Source organism: Protopterus annectens, chromosome 1.part2 (assembly GCF_019279795.1).
Source record: "Protopterus annectens isolate FY-2018-M chromosome 1.part2, PAN1.0, whole genome shotgun sequence".
Taxonomy (NCBI): domain Eukaryota; kingdom Metazoa; phylum Chordata; order Ceratodontiformes; family Protopteridae; genus Protopterus; species Protopterus annectens.
The window spans coordinates 772,815,189-772,835,527 of NC_056727.1; the positions used below are offsets into that span (position 1 = coordinate 772,815,189).

The following is a 20,339-nucleotide window of genomic DNA, read 5'->3' on the forward strand; positions in this document are numbered from 1 at the left end:
CCCTGTTCTTGTTCAGCTCTCCACAAGTTGGACACAGATTTGACCGGTGGCCATGTGAAGGGATATGCGGCTTGTAAGTACGAGTTAAATGGGTTTGCCACCAGGTCTGAGGTAGCAGGAATACGCACCCGGTTTTCTCTGAAGTGGCAGCTGGAACCAGTCTGAGGTGATGGTTTGATGGTATTTGTTGAAATGTTGCATATGAATTACTTATGGCATCACTACTGCTTGTCCTTGTTTGTTATATAATAAAGGTCACAAAGTCACTCTGGTGTGCTTTATGTCTCGGCTCAGTGGACAACTGATTATTAAGCGTTTTATTATTAGACAACAAAACATCTGTCCCTCATGTAATCTTTTTTTAACATACTTTTGATACATTTTTGCAAAACAGGTTGATCATTAACTGTATTTAAACTTAGTCAATGAAGAAACCAATCTATTATAATAATGTTCTTGCATTAATTCAGTAAAGTCTATAACCTACAATTCATAAAATAGTCTACTGTCTGAATTTACTGTTCCATCTATCTGGAAAAAAGTCTAAACTATCCGCATCCATAAAGGAGGAAAATCTACAGAAATTTCCAATTTTAGGCCTATAGCTGTTCACCCTCAAAAATCATGGAAAAATGTGTCCATGCACAATTATTACGCCACCTATTACTAGAAAACCTTTTAACACCTACTCAGCATGGTTTTCGACTGAACCATAAGTACTTCCACTGCTCTCGTTGCTTTTACCAATTCAGTTGCACAATCCAGAGACAATAACAAACTAGTATCTTGCCTATTCCTGAACTTATCCAAGGCATTTGATACTGTGTCTCATCCTTTGCTCATTTCTAAACTAACAGAACTTCATCTGTCCCCATCCACTATCTCTTGGCTCAGCAACTACCTGCCTAATAGGCAACACTCTGTTAGATGGCTTTCTACACTGTCCCCTCCTCTGCCAGTCACCACAGGTGTGCCCCAAGGCTCCATCTTAGGACCTCTTCTATTCAACATTTTTACTAACAATCTTTATAAATCCTACCCCAACTCAACTCTCATCCAATATGCGGATAATTCTACAGTCATCGCCTCCTCTGATTATTTCTCAGACCTGATTTCCAAAACCCAGCAAACTTTCACAAATATTAAGACCTGGCTAACCAATAACCAACTAATACTCAATTCTATGAAAACTATTTCTATATAAACTATCTATTTCTGCGTAAATCACTATCTCATAACACATCAGCCTTCACTATCACCTCATTAGACAACACCACCATCAATGTTGAATCCCATACCAAACTACTAGGGGTCATAACTGATGATAAACTAAAGTTCAACCTTCATATAAGTTACTGTATCAAAAATACTAGCCAAAAGCTTGGCTAACTATACCGTAACAAAATATATCTCACACCAGAGACAGACAGTTACTCTCTCTTGCTTATCTCCTACCTTGTCTCTTCTATGGCTCCCAAATCCACACTAACCTACAGGCAACACTACTGAATAAGATGGAAAATACATATCACAAAATAGCTAGATTTGCCGCCAACACTCAACCTAAATCCCATCACTGTTTGGTTTTGAAAACACTGAACTAGCTTGAGTTCCCCAATCAACTTCTCTTCTATCAACTTAATATTATCCACTCTATCATCTACAAACCCTCCTTTTGCCCTATGATTTCCAACATCTTAAATTACTACCTCCCAACCAGAAAACTTAGAAGCACCAACCAAATCCTGCTTGACATCTATAAATCTAAAAAAATCAATTGGTGAAACCTTCTACAGCTATCTTCCCTCTATCCACTGGAATAAGCTACATTTAACAATCAGATTTATTACATAGTGCCTCCCATTTAAAAATCCCCCTAAATGTCCACTTTAAAAATACCTGGACTTGCTCCTGTACACAATCACTGTGAACTTAATCACTTGACCCTCTTTGCATACATCCCCTTCTCAATTTGTATATAATTCCCGCTACAGAACTTTTAACTCCTAATACCTTTTTCACTCAATTTCTCCACTACTCATATTTACCTCCCTCCCTTCTTTTCCCACTTAGCTTACTCCCCTTTCTCAGATTTCACTTGATTCTAACTACTACTATTCTCCTTCTCTCTTATTTACAAATTTAAAAAAATCTTTAATTTTCTCTCTTTCATCCATAGCCATATTTTTCTATCACCTGCTCTTTCTATCAACTTCCCCTCTGCTTCTGGTTACTAATGTACAGGCTTTTGCCTGTAAGAACTAAGATTTGATATACAGTACCTCTATACTCTTTTCTTAAACTCTGAGTTAATTGACATTACTTCCTCTCTATATGGTGAAGTCCTTATGCATTGGAGATATATGAAAGACTTTGTAACACTTGGTTTTATTGCCTTTTTTGTTAATAACACCTTTAAACTGTCATGTTACAATTGTGAATGCAAGCATTATAATGCATGTTTATATTACCTCATGCATACTGTATTGTTTGTAAACATTTTTATGGCGTATGTAATACTTTGTGGAGCTTTTCTCCCTGGGCCTCTGCTGAAAAAGGGTGCAAGCTCAGTGAGACATTCCCGGTCAGCAAATGTCAAATAATAAATAATAATAATAATAATAATAATAATAATAATAATAATAATGTCTTACCATCATTTCTTCTCCTCTATACCAAAACATTTACAACTTAAACTAGTCTACATCATCATTTTTTACCTAACACTATCTCCTTTCCTTCTGCTGCAGTATTCTTCATAACATTTTTATAGATAATTGTAACTGCAAATATATATGATAACTGTTCTACAAGTTTTATTATGAATGATTATAATGTTAGCTGTGTTTGTAACGGTTATATTATTTTTGTAACTGTTTTGGAGCTTTTCTCCCCGGGCCTCTGGTAAAAAGGGCTTTTGCTCAGTCAGAGAATCCCGGTTAAGAAATGTAAAATAAAATAATAAAAATATAAAATAATAATAATAATTACTAATAATGCTGAATCATCACTTTTGGTATCAACGGCATATTTAGTGTATATTTATATGGAATGTAAAGGGGAAGAGTTCTTAAGTAACTCTGGTTAGATCTTAAGTAAAGGCAGTGTAGAGTTCAGAGTCAGTCCTAACCTTCTAATATATTTATTTTGTATTAGTTTCATAATCATTCATCTGTCATATCATTGTTCATAGGTTCATAGGTTCATAGGCATGAAAAAGGGTTGGTGGTAATCCACTGTTAACCAATACTTGTTTAAAGTAAAAAAAGAAAAAGCTTGCATATAGCACTAGTAATGCATTAATTAAATTAATGAGAGTATTTTGGTTCTAAGCTACAAATCTCATAAAGCTACCACTTTTCAAGGAAGCAACATTTACACATGTGGAAAGGCATTTCTAGATAGTGTTAGTTCTGTCTATATGGCTAAACATCATACAAAAGAGCAATAAGCGTGTATTTAATTGAAACACAATGTATACAGAAATCAGTCTTAATACTATAATGGACATTCAGCTTAGTAAACATTGCTAGGAATATTTTAATTGCATGCAGGTGATAAAACTAACATTGCAATTAGCAGCACAAAAATATGGAGCAGTACGAATAAATGGTTCAAAAGAAAAGAAAAGCAATATCCACAAAAACATCAAATTGAACCAACCAAACAGGCTGAAAAGGATGGCTTCAAGTAAGGATATGAATAAAATGAACATTTAATGAATATTAGCGCTTTCGTGGTGATAAAACACCACTTCTTCAGTCATAAAATCAAACAACAAAATCCACCCTTATGCAGGCATCTAATTATCATTCAGCCAATCAAATTTCAACTCTAATAATGATGTCATTCACATAAAATATATAAAAGATATGAACTAAAAACACATATAAGTAAACTATAAAAAATAAGAACTGTATATACAAAAACTATGCAGATGAAAAAATAGATATAAACATATATTTTAATGAATTTAAACCGAGACCTATTTTTTAATAAAGGCTTTAGTGGAACCCTGTCATTTAGCCCTTTGCTTGTGTCTGCTCTTAATCTAATGATCCATCTGGTTTCAGATGTCTCGGTGTCATTGATAAGATTCCCACCCCCTTTATTTCCCTGAATAGTTTCAATGACTAAAAATTTAAACCATTGGGAATGACCATACATGGAAACATGTTTGGCCAATGCATTATTCGTAACATTATTCCTAGTGTTATAAATATATTCCCGAATTCTAAACTTAAGTTTTCTGTTGGTCTTCTCAACATAGAAGGACGAGCAGATACAACAGACAGCTAAATATATAACGTTCAAAACATTGCAATCTGCCACAGCTTCAAACCTGTAAAATGTTCCACTATCTGGGTGTAGAACACCACTCGTGTTGTCAATGTACCTACAAAAATTACAATGACTACAAGGAAAGGTACCATAAACAATGTCCTGGGACAAATTTTCCTTCTTATCTTTAGGATAACATACCAACCTTTTTAATGACCTTGTATTTTTAAATAGGAAATTAGATCTCACCCCTACTATGTCATGATATCAGAATCACTGGTTAAAATAGGCCTGTGTTTTTTTATGATGCCTGTAATTAGGTTCACATTACTTGAATAGTAGGCAGGAATATGTAATGTTTGCCGATTCAAACCTTTCAACCTCTGACAAGGGTTTCTATTATTAGAATAATAAGGTTGTGCTGTAGTCATTCTTAAACTGGGTATCTCATCAATTATCTGCTGGGTGGTTGCATCATTATACCCCTGTCACTAAACGCAGATCTTAAAATATCCAACTCCTTAAAAAAATCATCTTGTGCATTTAATCTCGAGGCCCTCATGCCCTGACCTTTTACAATATTCCTAAAGATAAAACCGGGATGCATACTTGTTCTAAGAAGCATTATATTCCTAAAACAATACTTTCTGTAAATTTTTGTAGTTAACATACCATCCAAGTTCTTATATGTGTTGATATCTTGGAAATTTATCTCTATAGTAGATGTATTCATATCAAATTTGAGAAAATAGTTACTTGCATTAGCATCATAAAAGAATGATTCCAAATCATCCTCTGTTCCTTTCCATATTAAAAATTTGTTGTCAACAAAACACCTATAAAAAAGCAACTGATTCCATCTTAAGGGTACCAGTACATTGTCCTTCACCCATGTAGCCATGACCAAATTAACATAACTATTGGCACATGAAGTGCCCATGGCCACCCCATCCTTTTGTAGGTACAGCTCATGATCAAATAACATAACACTGCTTTCAAGTACTACCTCCATTAATAAACAAACAAGGTCTATAAATTTATGGTCATAATATCCATCGACTAACAAATATTTTTCAAGCATTTCCAAACCCATGCTGTAGGGCATAACAGTTTAAAGGGAACAGACATCCAAGGTAACCAGATAAAATTCCTTATCCCCTTTGTCCCATCCAGACATAAAATTGTAAAGGTTATTCAAAAACTGCCTAGAATCTTTAAGTATAATCGGGTTTCTATCAAGTACAGACCTGAGCTGTTCTTCTATAAAAATTGACAGGAGTTTAATGCACCATTTACGACCCAACACTATAGGTCAAAGAGGGGGAAACATAGGGCCCTTGTCAATTTTGGGTAGTCCCTGTATGATAGGAATTAGAGATGAGCTCACAATGAAGCAATTATATAATTCAAGGCTAATGGTTCTACCCAATAACCAATCATATATGATGTTATTTATTCTGAAAATCATTGTATCAACCTCATCATAGCTGATCTTCTGATAAACATTAATGTCATTCAACATTTCCTTCACTTTCCTATAATAATATTACCGATCCATAATGACAACCGGACCACCCTTGTCCGCTTATTTAATAACTATGGATTGATTGTTCTGAAAATTCCTCAAGGCATCATGTTCATCCCTATTCATATTGTTGAATTTCTTAATATGTGTATCTGCTTTTAACGCTGCATGCAAATCATTCTCACAAAGCTTAAAAATCACTTCCAATGCAGGGTGGTTCAACGGTATCAGTGTACTGGGTTTTTTGAACAACTATTCATTACCCTTTGCATTACCCTTAAATAGCATTTTTAACATCACATTTCTGCCAAATAATTTTAGATCTAAAACAGAATCAGTTACTGCAGCAGACTGTGCATGTATAAATGTAAGTCCTTTATTAAGTAACCTACTTTAATTTTCTGTCAACTGGCTAGATGAAATATTCCATATTAAATGTCGTTCTTCTCTTGTCACATCTTTTTCAGATTTCTTGTCTGTGGGGGCTCATGTGACAACTTTCTTTTAACATGGTCTCTGTTCACAGAGCACTCTTGACTTGTCCCTGGCTTCCATTGATCCGACCCATTCAACAAAATGGGAAAAATCGCCACAGCTTTCTTGATTGTACTTATATCACTCTCGACTATACTGTTTCCTGTTTCATTAGAATAAGTTCTGAGTTCTTCTGCAAATGTACTGTCGTGCTGATTACTGGCTTCCAAACATAATTCTGAGTTATCATTCAAATGCATTGCACAACGAGGGGAGGTTTCAGAGGCAATCCGATCAGGAGCAGCTGCTATCATTGGAAGCTTCATTCAGATTGGCAGTTTGTGCCTAATCCATGTGTGTAGCTTTGGGGCAAACAAATATATGTCCCTCGGAAAAGTCTTTCCTGTCCCTTTCAAGCTTTTTGTATTTTTGTCATATTAATCTGTTTTCATAATGAATAGCTGAGTCTAAAATCTTATTAAGCTTTCCATCAACCAAATCATGCGGGAACACACTGTACAAATGTTGCTGCTCCTTCAACACACTCTTGACAAGCCTTGTTTCTTCCAGCTCAAAACAATCCAGTAATAAACCCATGTAATTAAAACTTAACTCTAATTTCAACTGCTGCCCCTTGGAAAGCAAACACGGATACTTATGTCCATACATAGGCATTTTAAGAATCCTCAAGCCACACGGAATCACCTGGTGCTTGAGACAAGCTTCAAAATGGAAATGTTGGATTTGTAGACGTTTTAGTTTAAATAGCTCATTCTCAAGTCTACAAACACTCTTAAGAAACAGGTTATAGTCAACACCTTCAGCTTCGCTCTGATCTCTCCCAATATACACACTATTATCCAGCAACAGAGGATTACCTCTTCTCTTAAGAAAACTCAAAAATCTCTGTTTGAACAGACCACCTGTTAGGCATTGGGTCTAGTCTATTAGTATTGTTTGTATGGTGGTTAGAAACAATGGCTGAAGGAGGCATTGATGGACTTGCAATCAAATTGGACTATAATGCACAGACCCAATTTCTAGCAGGTGTTCCATTCAAAGAGAGATTTTTGAGTTCTCTTAAGAGGAGAGGAGAGATAATCCTCTGTTGCTGGATAACAGTGTGTATATTGGGCAAGAACAGAGCAAAACTGAAGGTGTTGACTATAACCTGTTTCTTAAGAGTGTTTATAGACTTGAGAGTGAGATATTTAAACTAAAACGTCTACACATCCATCATTTCCATTTTGAAGCTTGCCTCAAGCACCAGGTGATTCTGTGTGGTTTGAGGATTCTTAAAATGCCCATGTATGCACAGAAGTATCCACATTTGCTTTCCAAGTGGCAGCAGTTGAATTTAGATTTAAGCTTTAGTTACATGGGTTTATTCCTGGATTTTTTGATCAGGAAGAAGCAATGCTTGTCAACAGTGTGTTAAAGGAACAGGAACATCTATACAGTGGGTTCCTGGATGATTTGGTTGATGGAAAGCTTAATATGATTTTAGACTCAGCTATTCTTTATGAAAATAGATTAATACAGCAAAAATACAAAAAGCTTGAAAGGGACAGGAAAGACTTTTCCAAGGGGAATATTTTTGTTTGCCCCAAAGCTACACACATGGATCAGGCACAGACTGCCAATATGAATGAAGCCTCCAATTATAGCAGCTGCTCCTCATCAGATTGCCTCTGAAACCTCCCCTCATTGTACAATGCATTTGAATGATAACTCAAAACTAAGTTTGGGAGGCAGATGGAAATGTACTGCATTCCAACAGTAGATGTCACCAGCACTTTAACTAAACAGCATAACAGTATATTTGCAGGAGAAATTGGAACTTATTCAAATGAAATAGGAAAATATGGTGGAGGGTGATGTAAGTACAATCAAGCAAGCCGAGTCAAGTTCACAATGGCTGAACAATGTTCCTAAAGACATCCAAGGAGAAGTACAAGTGATGACCAGTTTTTTCGAGTTTTTCCCATTTTGTTGAATGGGTCAGATCAATGGAAGCCACGGACAAGTTGGGAATGCTCTGTGAGCAGAGACCATGTTAAAAGAAAGTTGTCACATGAACCCCACAGACAAGAACTCTGAAAAAGATGTGGCAAGAGAAGAACAACATTTAATATGGAATATTTCATCTAGACAATTGACAGAAGATGAATGTAGGTTACTTAATAAAGGACTTACATTTATACCTGCACAGTCTGCAGAGGTAAGTGATTCTGTTTTAGATCTAAAATTATTTGGCAGAAATGTGATGTTAAAAATGTTATTTAAGGGTAAAGCTCAGGATAATGAGCAGTTGTTCAAAAAATCCAGTACACTGATCCCATTGAACCACCCTGCATTGGAAGTGATTCTTAAGCTTTGTGGGAATGATGTGCATGTAGCGTTAAAAGCAGATACACGTTAAGAAATTCAACAATATGAACAGGGGTTAATATGAGGCCTTGAGGAATTCGTAGAACGATCAATCCATAGTTATTAAACAAGCAGACAAGGGTGATCTGGTTGTAATTATGGATCGGGAATATTATTATAGGAAAATGAAGGAAATGTTGAATGACATTAATGTTTATCAGAAGATCAGCTATGATGAGGTTGATACAATGATTATGGTCCCATTCACATTGTCTAATTGTGAAAATAGCGAACAGTTATAATATCGAAAATGCCGTTCATCGAAATGTGTTTTGTGGGGTTGTGGTACAGTGGGGATTGGAATATTTGCCCTTTCCTCACTGCACTGCAATTTTGAAGTTGGTATATATAATTAGCATGGGGGGGGCATCACAAAACACATTTTGATGAATGGCATTTTTGATATTGTAGCCGTTCACTTTTTTCACGATTCGACAATTTGATATAGACGCAATGATTATGAGAATAAATAACATCATATATGATTGTTTATTGAGTAGAACCATTAGCCTTGAATTATATAATTACTTCATTGTGAGCTCACCTGTAATTCCTATCATACAGGGACTCTTCAAATTTCACAAGGACCCTATGTTTCCCCCTCTTAGACCTATAGTGTTGGGTTGTAAATGGTGCACTGAACTCCTGTCAATTTTTATAGAAAAACAGCTCAGACCTGTACTTGATAGAAATCTGGTTATACATAAAAGATTCTAGGCAGTTTTTGAATGACTTTTACAATTTTATGTCTGGATGGGACAAAGAGGATGAGGAATTCTATCTGGCTACCTTGGATGTCTGTTCCTTTTTCACTATCATCCCCAATAGCATGGGTCTGGAAATGCTTGAAAAATATTTGGTAGTCAAGGGATATTATGACTGTAAGTTTATAGAACTTGTTTGTTTATTAATGGATGTAGTACCTGAAAACAATGTTATGTTATTTGATCATGAGTTGTACCTACAAAAGGATGGGGTGGCCATGGGCACTTCATGTGCCAATAGTTATGCTAATTTTGTCATGGCTTCATGGGAGAAGGACAATGTACTGGTACCCTTAAGATGGAATCAGGTGTTTTTTTATAGGCGTTTTGCTGACAACCTATTTTTAATATGGAAAGGAACACAGGTTGATTTGGAATCATTCTTTTACGACGTTAATCCAAGTAACCATTTTCTCAAATTTTATTTGAATAGATCTACTATAGAGACAAATTTCCAAGATATCAACATATATAAGAACTCGGATGGTATGTTGACTACAAACATTTACAGAATAGAGTGCTTTACAAATATGATGCTTCATAGAACAAGTATGCATCTGGGTTTTATCTTTAGGAATATTGTAAAAGGTCAGGGCATGAAGGCCTCAAGATTAAATGTGCAAGATGATGATTTTTTCAGGAGCTGGATATTTTAAGATCTAGGTTTAGTGACAGGGGCTATAATGATGCAACCACTCAGCAGATAATTGATGAATTACCCAGTTGAAGAATGACTACAGCATAACCTTATTATTCTAATAACAGAAACCCTTCTCAGAGGTTGAAAGGTTTGAATTGACAAACATTATATATTCCTACCAACTATTCAAGTAATGTAACCTAATTATGATCATCATAAAGAAACACTGGCCTATTTTAATGGGTGGCACTGATATAGGGGACATAGTAAGGGTGAGACCTAATTTCCTATTTAATAATAGAAAGTCATTAAAAAGGTTACTTTGTTATCCTAAAGATCAGAAGGAAAATGTGTCCCAAGACATTTTTATAGTAGCTTTCTTTGTAGTCATTGTAATTTGTGTACGTACATTGACAACTCTAGTGGTTTTCTACATCTGGATAGTGGAACTTTTTACAAGTTTAAAGCTGTGGCAGATTGCATTTCTTTGAGCATTATATATTTTGCTGTCTGTTGTATCTGATTGGCCTTCTACATTGGGAAGACCAACAAAAAATGCAAATTTAGAATTCGGGAACATATTTACAACATTAGGAATAATGTTACGAATAATGCATTGGCCAAACATGTTTCCATGTACAGTCATTCCCATTGGTTTAAATTTTTAGTCATTGAAACTATTCAGGGAAATGAAAGGGGTGGAGATCTTATCAACGACACTGAGACATCTGAAACCAGATGGATCATTAGATTAAGAGCAGACACAGGCAAAGGGCTAAATGACATGGTTCCACTAAAACCTTTATTTAAAAATATGCCTCTGTTTAAGTGAATTAAATTATATGTTTATATCTATTTTTTCATCTGCATAGTTTTTGTATATACAGTTATCTTATTTTTTATAGTTTATTTATGTGTTTTTAATTCATATAGTTTATGTATTTTATTTGAATGACATCATTATTAGAGTTGTAATTTGATTGGTTGAATGATAATTAGATGCCTGCATAAGGGTGGATTTTGTTGTTTGATTTTATGACTGAAGAAATGGTGTTTTATCACCACGAAAGCGCTAACATTCCTTAAATGTTCATTTTATTCATATCCTTACTTGAAGCCATCCTTTTCAGCCTGTTTGGTTGGTTCAACCGATGCTTGTGGGGATAACACTGCAATTACATTTAATGTGTATTAATATGAATTGGCCACAAATCTGACAAACTGTAAATTATCTGATTCAGATTTTACACAGAGCTCACTGACAGTGGTCCTGATGCCTCCATGGTCACATTTTCTAATGGCATAGTAACACTGTCTTAATAGTAAACATTACAGTGATGAGTGTATGGTATACTGGTAATATTGTTAATCCACCTTCCCAAACAGTAATCCCAGCTATGAGATCTAAGAACAGCAATGTCATCACCTCAGACATTTTATTACTCGGACTCCTCATGATTAATAGCATTAGTTTTACTTCAGCTCTAGAGGACATTATTTGGTTCCTTAAATCAGGTTGGAAAGTATCAGTTGAAGGATTGCCCAGATTGGCAACTGACCTAAAAACAACCTTGGGGCTCTCACCCTACAGATTGTAACCAAGTAAGTAAAATTAAATAAATAAGCTAAAATGTATTATAACACAGTTCTCAACCTTATATTAAGCAAAACTGACTGATTTCCTCTTCTTGTACATCTGAATTGTGTTGCATCTTATTTCAGTCAGCTTGTCTATCTTAAACAAAGTCATATCCCTTTAGAATAAATGCATAAGTGCCTTTATCTTGCCTTTCATTACATATGAAATTAACAGGTTAATGTTTATTAGCGACTATCTTTGGGACACAACCAAAGAACAATGTTTCCTTGTGACTTAAGCTCTATGTTAAACAACAAAATGAAGAAAAAACATTTCATTTTGTCTAATAAAAATCCTAGTTACTTATTTCTCACAACTCAGGCTATGTTCATACTCTCTCCCCTTTCCCCTGTAGCTATGTGAAGGATCAGTACTGGTAATTGTGTGGTTTTGTAGTCATTTTTATACAATGTCACATATGGAAAATCATGACTTTCACCTTCCCTGGCAATAAATGTGACATGAAATATAAAGGTAAAGCCTGTGTAAGTAAACCACCATGGTATAATAAGCATTTGATATACTCGATTAGATATAAAAATATTATACCTATATGAAATATAAGTTTAGTTATAGTGAAAGAAACATTAACACTGCTAATAGAAATTTAAAAGAAGCCATTGTAGTTGCAAAGCAAATAGACCATTTATCAAACAATAAGGATAATAAATTCATTGATGAATACCTGTAATAAAGTGCGTCTTAGCCTTCATGATGGTAAGCTTGTGGTTGAGTCATCCAAAACAACAACATATTTTGCTAAAATAGCATCCAGTAAGGCTTACACTCCACATTGCTAAAGTATTTAATGCAGTTGGTGGCAGATGTCCTTCTGTAAGCAACAAAATTCTACATGCTGCATTATGGAATGTAAATAAAAGAACACCAGTATGAGCCATTTTGTCATTCCTATACTTGCAAATGCTTTGAAAGATGTTAAATCAATTGATATCAATCAATGTGTTCCTTAAACAAGGATAGTGTATACCATCTCTTCTTTCAGGAATGATCTAGTATTACATGTTTGGCGGATCTTGTTAGAGTTATATACCTCGATCGGCCTAAGTTTTTTGAGTTGTTGCCACATGACATTATTATTAAAAGTCAAACAATTCAGAATGTTAATCCATTTATTGTTTGGTGGATTTGGATACCTTTAGGCAAAAGGTTAAACACAATGATGCTTCCAGGTAATTCTTCAGAATGGATTAAGATGGAAGAAGGGTCTGTTCTGAGACCCATTCTGCCTTGTTCTTGTTTTATGATCACTTCCAATGACACAAAATTGTTAGGCTCTGAAACTACTCTTATGTTGTCAAAACTGGAACTTTTGTTACTTCACATTCTAAAAGTGTTACAAATATTTTTGTTAATACTTTATATGCTTCATATCCATAACATGCTTCTATCTGTTTAGTAATTTCCTTTCAATTAACTTTAAAAGCTGTAGAAAACTTTTTCATTTCAGAAAATACACAATTATATTCTAAAACAATATACTATTCTAGCACTGTTCATATCAGTTATTTTATATAGGTTAATGACTATAACCAGATCCCTAAAAGAAAATATCCTAAATATTAATCCTAATATCCTTAATGCATTAGTGAGTTTATAGATGAAGTTAGACATTTATGTATAAAAATGGAGAAAAGAGGTTACCCTAAGCGACAAGTTGAAGAACTTTATGAAGAACACTTAAGAGAAAGAAGAGGTACAACACTAGCAAGGAGAACTAAAAACATATCCTATAAATATAAGACAGCTATGGCAATACATAACAGTACTGAGTCTAGTGCCATTAAAAACATTATTAGTAAAAACTGGAGTATATTTAGAACTAATGAGGAATTACTTGAGAAGATAGGAGACAAACCTAATTTTATACAAAAAAGAGCTAAGTGTTATAAAAATTATTTTCAGTCTAAACTAAATCCTATTAGGGCCAAAGTAAATAAATGTGGGATGATCAAATGTTTTAATTGTAACATGTGCAACTATTTATATGTTGAGAAAAATGAGATAGAAGTGGGAAAAATGATTATTAAGATACCTGGAACTTTTAATTGTAAAGTTAATAATGTAATATATTTGACTATGCCTAGAATGTAACTCTTTTTATGTTGGAAGGACAACTTGAGAATTATGTAAGCATATATATGAACATAAGCATGCTATACAAACAGGAGATGATAGGTATGCAATGAGTAAACATTATAAAAGTAAAAAATTTAAAGTGAATTTCAGGTTCTTGCTGTTAGAACAACTAATGAATGCTATCAACATAGTGAACATTGAGGAAGAACTTGGTTGGTTAGAGTATTGTTGGCAAGTCAAACTTAATGCTTGTTTCCCATGGGTTTAAATAATAGAGATGAATTTTATAATGTATTTAAAAAGGAGGGGGGTAAAACACTAACAGTGGATTGCATATTAGATTGTATATTTAAATTGTATATTTAAATTATTTCAATTGCATATTTAAACTATTTCTTATGAATATATTTGTAATTGATTAAGCAATTATTATATTGTAAGTGTTTAATTCTGAATGAGTAAGTTATTGTTCCGTGTTTTATGAATGGTTTTAAAGTAGCAATATGTTTTTTTAATTATGCTTTTTAATTACGTCATGTGACATGAACTCGTGATTTATTTAAGTATAAATTCTTGTAGTATGTTTAAATGGTTGTTTGAAGAAGTCTCTGGTGTATGAATAAGTGGAGAGATGAAAGTGCTTAGATGAAAGCACTTACTGTTGGTGCTATTAAAGAGTTTATTGTTTTCCTAAGCTGTTGCTTCATTTTTTCGTGTTTCATCCTTAATGCATTGTTTCTTACAAAGATCACTTTTCCAATAAAAGTAAAATTACTAGTGATCCCGGCACCCCTCCCACCATTTCTAACTTATTTAATGACCCTAGGACTATAACTACTGCATTTTATCTTGGGATTAAGTATATACTTGTCAATGCTTACAACCTTACATTTGTATATGTTAACACCAAGGCCTTTATTCCCTACTCATGGGTTTAGTTCATCCAGATAACTGCTTACTGTAACAATGTCTCCTTTATCATTATTTCATTACTCCTATTTTTATGAAGCATCAGTCCACTCCTACTTAATTTGCTTTTGAAATTAAGAGTGATATCCCAGTTTATCATTCAAATCTCTTTTGGTTCATAAAGTTACAACCATGAATAGTAATATGTAATATTTACATATTAAACATGCTCTTTCTGCTAGCAAATAAACTTTAATATGCACTGATGTAAAAAGAACCAGTAAATATATACACAAAAAGAAGAGAGGCCATAAGTTAAAAAGCAATGCTGTTGTTCACATTAGTTATCAACAGTATCTAAGGGGAAATACTAACTTCAAATAAATTATGGTTTCATTTATTACAATATTTAAATTGAATGTGACTGCATCACTTAGTGGTCTAACCTTCCTCTCCCCTAGAATAATCTCATGAATTTCTGTATGTTTTCTAAAGTACATCTAAATCTTAGGTTCATATTTATTAAGGGTATATCTACATTTGGACCCTTCCTGTAATTGAGGTTCTGACCTAGGAGAAGAAAGATTATGACTACAATCTACAAGAAAAGCAATTCAATATTTTATCCTGATAATATATATAACATTTTCAGAATAAAATATCTTGGGATCAAAGATAAAACAATGCAAAAGAAAACAAATTGTGCTTTTAAAGCATACCTCTCAATCAAACTCTCTGCACAAAAAAATCTGGGCAAAGCCTAAAATAATGAGGGGGCAACAGCACAAAAATAGGGGCAGATTTTAAATATTGTACATAAAAGCTTAGAATGTTAGTAGGATAACAGGATTTATATCGGCTTGCATTTTCTGTAGGATGTGAAGTCTGAAACTCAAATGCATGTCATTATTTAGTGAGTAGTCCTTGGTGATTTGTCAGAAAATCACACATTTTATGAGGAACAGACCAAAAATATGAGGCAAAAATCTGGAGAGTTGAGAGGTATGTTTTAAAGTATTACATCTGTCTTATCAGTGACAATGCTCCATCCCACAAGAATATATATATATATATATATATATATATATATATATATATATATATATATATATGTATGTATGTATATATGTATATATATATATATATATATATATATATATATATATATATATATGGGTTCATGTTAGTTCAATGAAAGTCCACATCCCCGATGACCAGATCTCCAAGACGAGATCAATGACGCTACACATCCCTGACAAAGGTAAGTAAATGCATTACAGAATGGAATCTATTTCCATGTCCATAATACACTTAAAAAATGAAGAGATACATGCTGCATCCCCCACACCCCCCCTACTTAAATATACCAACTCCGAGATCGCACCACATTGCGGAAATGGGAATACATCCCATTCTGCACTACTCAACACTGTCGGGGATGTGTGGTGTCGGCGATCTCATCTCAGTGATCTGGTAGTCGGGGATGTGGATTTTCATTGAACTAACATGAACCCATATATATATATATATATATATATATATATATATATATATATATATATATATGTATATGTATATATATATATATATATATATATATATATATATATATTTATCTATTTATTGACATTTGTTAACCGGGTTTGTCCAACTGGGCTTGTAGCCCATTATCAGTGGAGACCCGAGGAGAAAAGCTCCAGTAATACATTTTAAAACAAGTACAATTTTAAACAATATTGATATAATAGCAGTTATAGCAAAACAATTCACATATGTTGGGATACATGCATAAAGTTAAAGTTGCATTAAAAAGAAGCTAAGTAACAATTTTACATTGATATAGTTCAATAGGTCAACAATGAACATTTTTTGTTTGTATAAAATTGTGCAAATGCATAGCAGACACATTGGAGAGAGAGGTATAATAAGGTACTAAGTATGGTCCTTTTGAGGGTACATAAAGGGAAGGAAGACTAGGTAGGGTCATGGCAAGGGCAGGTTCTAGAATTGAGAAAATAAGCTTTTAGTTCATTTTTAAAGTGTAAGGTGTGGGAGATTGAACATAAGTCAAGGTTAAGTTTGTTCCAAGCATGGGCAAATGGGAGTGTTTGTAGAGTGGTTTGCCTACTGATCTTTTGGGTGGTAAGTATCAAGTAATTGCTGGTTAGAAGTACGGAGGGTCCGGGATGGGATGTAGATGGAGACTAAGGAAGATAGAGATGGACAGAAGGAGGGTTTATATGTATGTATATATATATATATATATATATATATATATATATATATATATATATATATATATATATATATATATATATATATATATATATATATATATATATATATATATATATATATATATATATATACACACACACACACACACACACACACACACACATACATATATATATATATATATATATATATATATATATATATATATATATATATATATTTATATGTGTGTGTGTGTGTGTGTGTGTGTGTGTGTGTGTGTGTGTGTGTGTGTGTGTGCGTGTCTTCTAGGTTTCCATTCTAGTTGCTTCATTCATTCATTACATACTTAATACAATTCAGGGTACAGGGAAGCTAGACCATATCTTGGCACTTAATGGACACAAAGCAGAGAAACTAATCCTGAAAGGGGTACCAACCTTTTGAAGGACACACACACACACACACACACACACACACACACACACACATACACACAAACACACACACATATGCATTCACATTTTCATGTTTGTCTAATATAGAGGATTGTAAATTCACAAATGGCATATTTTTGAGATGTGGATGGAAACTGGATTACTGAAAAAGTGCATGTAGACTTGCAAAGAAGGCACTCCAGATGAGAACTAAACTAGAGAATCCTGCACTAAGAGGCAGCCGCACTAACAACAGCATCACTATGCTGCACCCTAAACACAGCATCGCTGAGACAGTCTAAATATAGCATCACTGTACCATACCCTAACTACAGCATCACTGTTCTGCACCCTAAACACAGCATCACTGAGACACTCCAACCACAGCATCACTGTGCTGCTCACTAACCAAAGCATTACTGTGCTGTACCCTAACCACAACATCACTGTGCCACCCCTAACCACAGTATGGCTGTGCTGCCCCTAACCATAGCATCACTGAGACATCTTAACCACATCACTGTGCCACACCCTAGCCTTAGTACCATTGTGCTACCACCTAACCACAGCATCACTGTGACAAATCATAACTACAGCATCACCGTGATACACCCTAATGACAGTGTCACTCCCTAATCATAGCATCACTGTGCCCCACCCCAATGGCAGTTTCACTGTGTTGCTCCCTAACCACATCATTACTATGCCACCCTAACCACAGCATCACCATGCTACACCCTAATGAGCGTATCACTGTGTCACTCCCTAAACACAGCACAACATCATTGTGACATCTTAATCACAGCATCACTGTACTGCCCTTAACTACATCATTACTGTGATACCCTAACCACAGCATCACTGCTCTACTCTCTAACCACAGCATCACTGTGACAACTACAGTGTTACTGTGCCTCACCCTATACTTGCTTTATGCATGTAATACTATATGACAAGGAAGCAGAACATACAGTATGGTCAATTCATCTAATGTACTCTTCCCAGGGAAAACACTTTTCATCCCTAGTGGATTTCATTTCACAATTAGTTTCCATATTTCCATAATTTTTAAATAACCTGCTATTCAGGTTGTGACTGATATAAGTGAGGAACCCTCTGTTAATGATATGATTTACTTTATATTTAGAATGAGTGTATAGTAATGTTATTTCCAAAAAATGTTTGACATACGTTTAAACTATTATTGAAACAGACATAAATATCTAAATGTAAATACATTAATTAGTGCATCACTCTTTGTTATATTTGTTTTTTTTTTCCTTACCTTAGAAGAGTAGATTGCTTTATTGTTTGGGGAATCTCGGAGTAGATATACATTAAATTCGGTTGGGATGTCTCCAGCAGCGGGAATCTTGTACATTCCAGGTCCTCTGGTATACAGCGATCCATGAGGAGAATACTGAAGCTCTTCTAGTGTAAACAGACCAAGCCCCTGAACAAATGCCCCTTCTATCTGCAATGGAAAATATCATCATGTTTGTTTTCTTGTTTTTTTGTGAGAGTAAGTATGATAGGGGGTCAATTACTTTGTGATGATATATGCAGAGATTTTATATTCATACAATAATACATTTTCAGAAAACACAGTTTATAGAATATTATGGTTTAGGCTGTATAATCCACTTATCATCAACCATGAACCAAGAAAACCACTCTGCATACCTGAAATTACTAGAATCACTTAACAGTCTGCTCAACACACAACACACTACTCATGGGTGATTTTAACTACCCCTCCATAAACTGGGAAACATACATGACCACTAACATGCAGGTGCAGAGATTCCTGGAATTTCCTCTTGCATGTCATACGTGTTGTTATTTTCTTTGTTATGTTATTCTTTTATACCGCTGTATCTACGTTATTTGTACTACATTTCTCTCATATTTATTTATTTATTTTATTTATTTAAATTTGTTAACCATGGTGGTGGAGCTGCGGTAGCGTTCTCGCCTCACAGTTAGACATTGCCCGTTCGATTCTCAGTTAGAGCGTCTTCTGTGTGACGACATACGTGACCGGGCATTCCTTCGTTGAAGGTTGTGCGTTAGGCCTGGCAAGCCAGCACGTAAAACTCTACTGCCAATCATTAGCGGACCGGAGTTCCGGTGTGGCAACCCCTAACCGGGAAAAGCCGAAAGACACAAACAAACATTTTTTTAAATTTGTTGACCGGGAGTGTCCGACTGGATGTGGGTCCATTTTCAGCAGATGCCCGGGGCGAAAAGCTTCACAGTAAAATAAACAGACAGTAGTTACATTGGATTACATAACGATTAACAATTTAACATAGAAATTACTTACAACATATTTACAGATGAAGAACATAGTACTTCAGTAGACAACTAGAATCTTTATCTGTGAAGTACATAACAGGCTTTAACAAATGTAACAATGAGAAGTTCCTGCTGTATAATAAGTACTAGGCTTATGAGCATCTGAGCTTGCTATCATCAAGGTAGTTAGTGGAGGTGAAAGAAAGGTAGTAGTTGGATGGGGTGGATGATATTAGAGTGGGAGTTGCAAGGGCATAGCCAGCATGTTTTAAGGTGCTCTTTTAATAAAGTTTTGAAGTTGGTGCATGATGGTATGGAGGTAATTGTGGGTGGGAGTGAGTTCCATAATTTGGCTATGGCGCAAGAGAATAGTGCTTCACCAGCAGAGTTATTGGCTTTAGTGATCTGCAAGTGATTTTTGTTGCTGGATCTTAGTGGTGTGGTGGTGCGATAGGGTTGGAGTAGATTCTGGAGGGATGGGACATTTAGTGGATGGTTTACTAGTTTGTGGATGAGTGAGAGTTAATACCACTGAAGGAGGTGAGGGAGTTCAAGCCAGCCCAGTTCAGCAAGTGAGAGACAGTGGTGACTACGGTAGGATGCCCCTGTGGCGAATTTGGTGATTTTG

General features: G+C 34.8%; 1 protein-coding gene across 1 annotated transcript in view; it reads right to left on the bottom strand.

The window, feature by feature from the left end:
• LOC122792414 (xanthine dehydrogenase/oxidase-like) overlaps nt 1–20,339 on the bottom strand; it is a 1,368,088-nt gene that overhangs the window by 68,100 nt on the left and 1,279,649 nt on the right. The window contains exon 26 of the mRNA XM_044060203.1: nt 18,699–18,887. Coding sequence (XP_043916138.1) covers nt 18,699–18,887 — 189 coding nt within the window. The remainder of the gene's footprint in view (nt 1–18,698; nt 18,888–20,339) is intronic.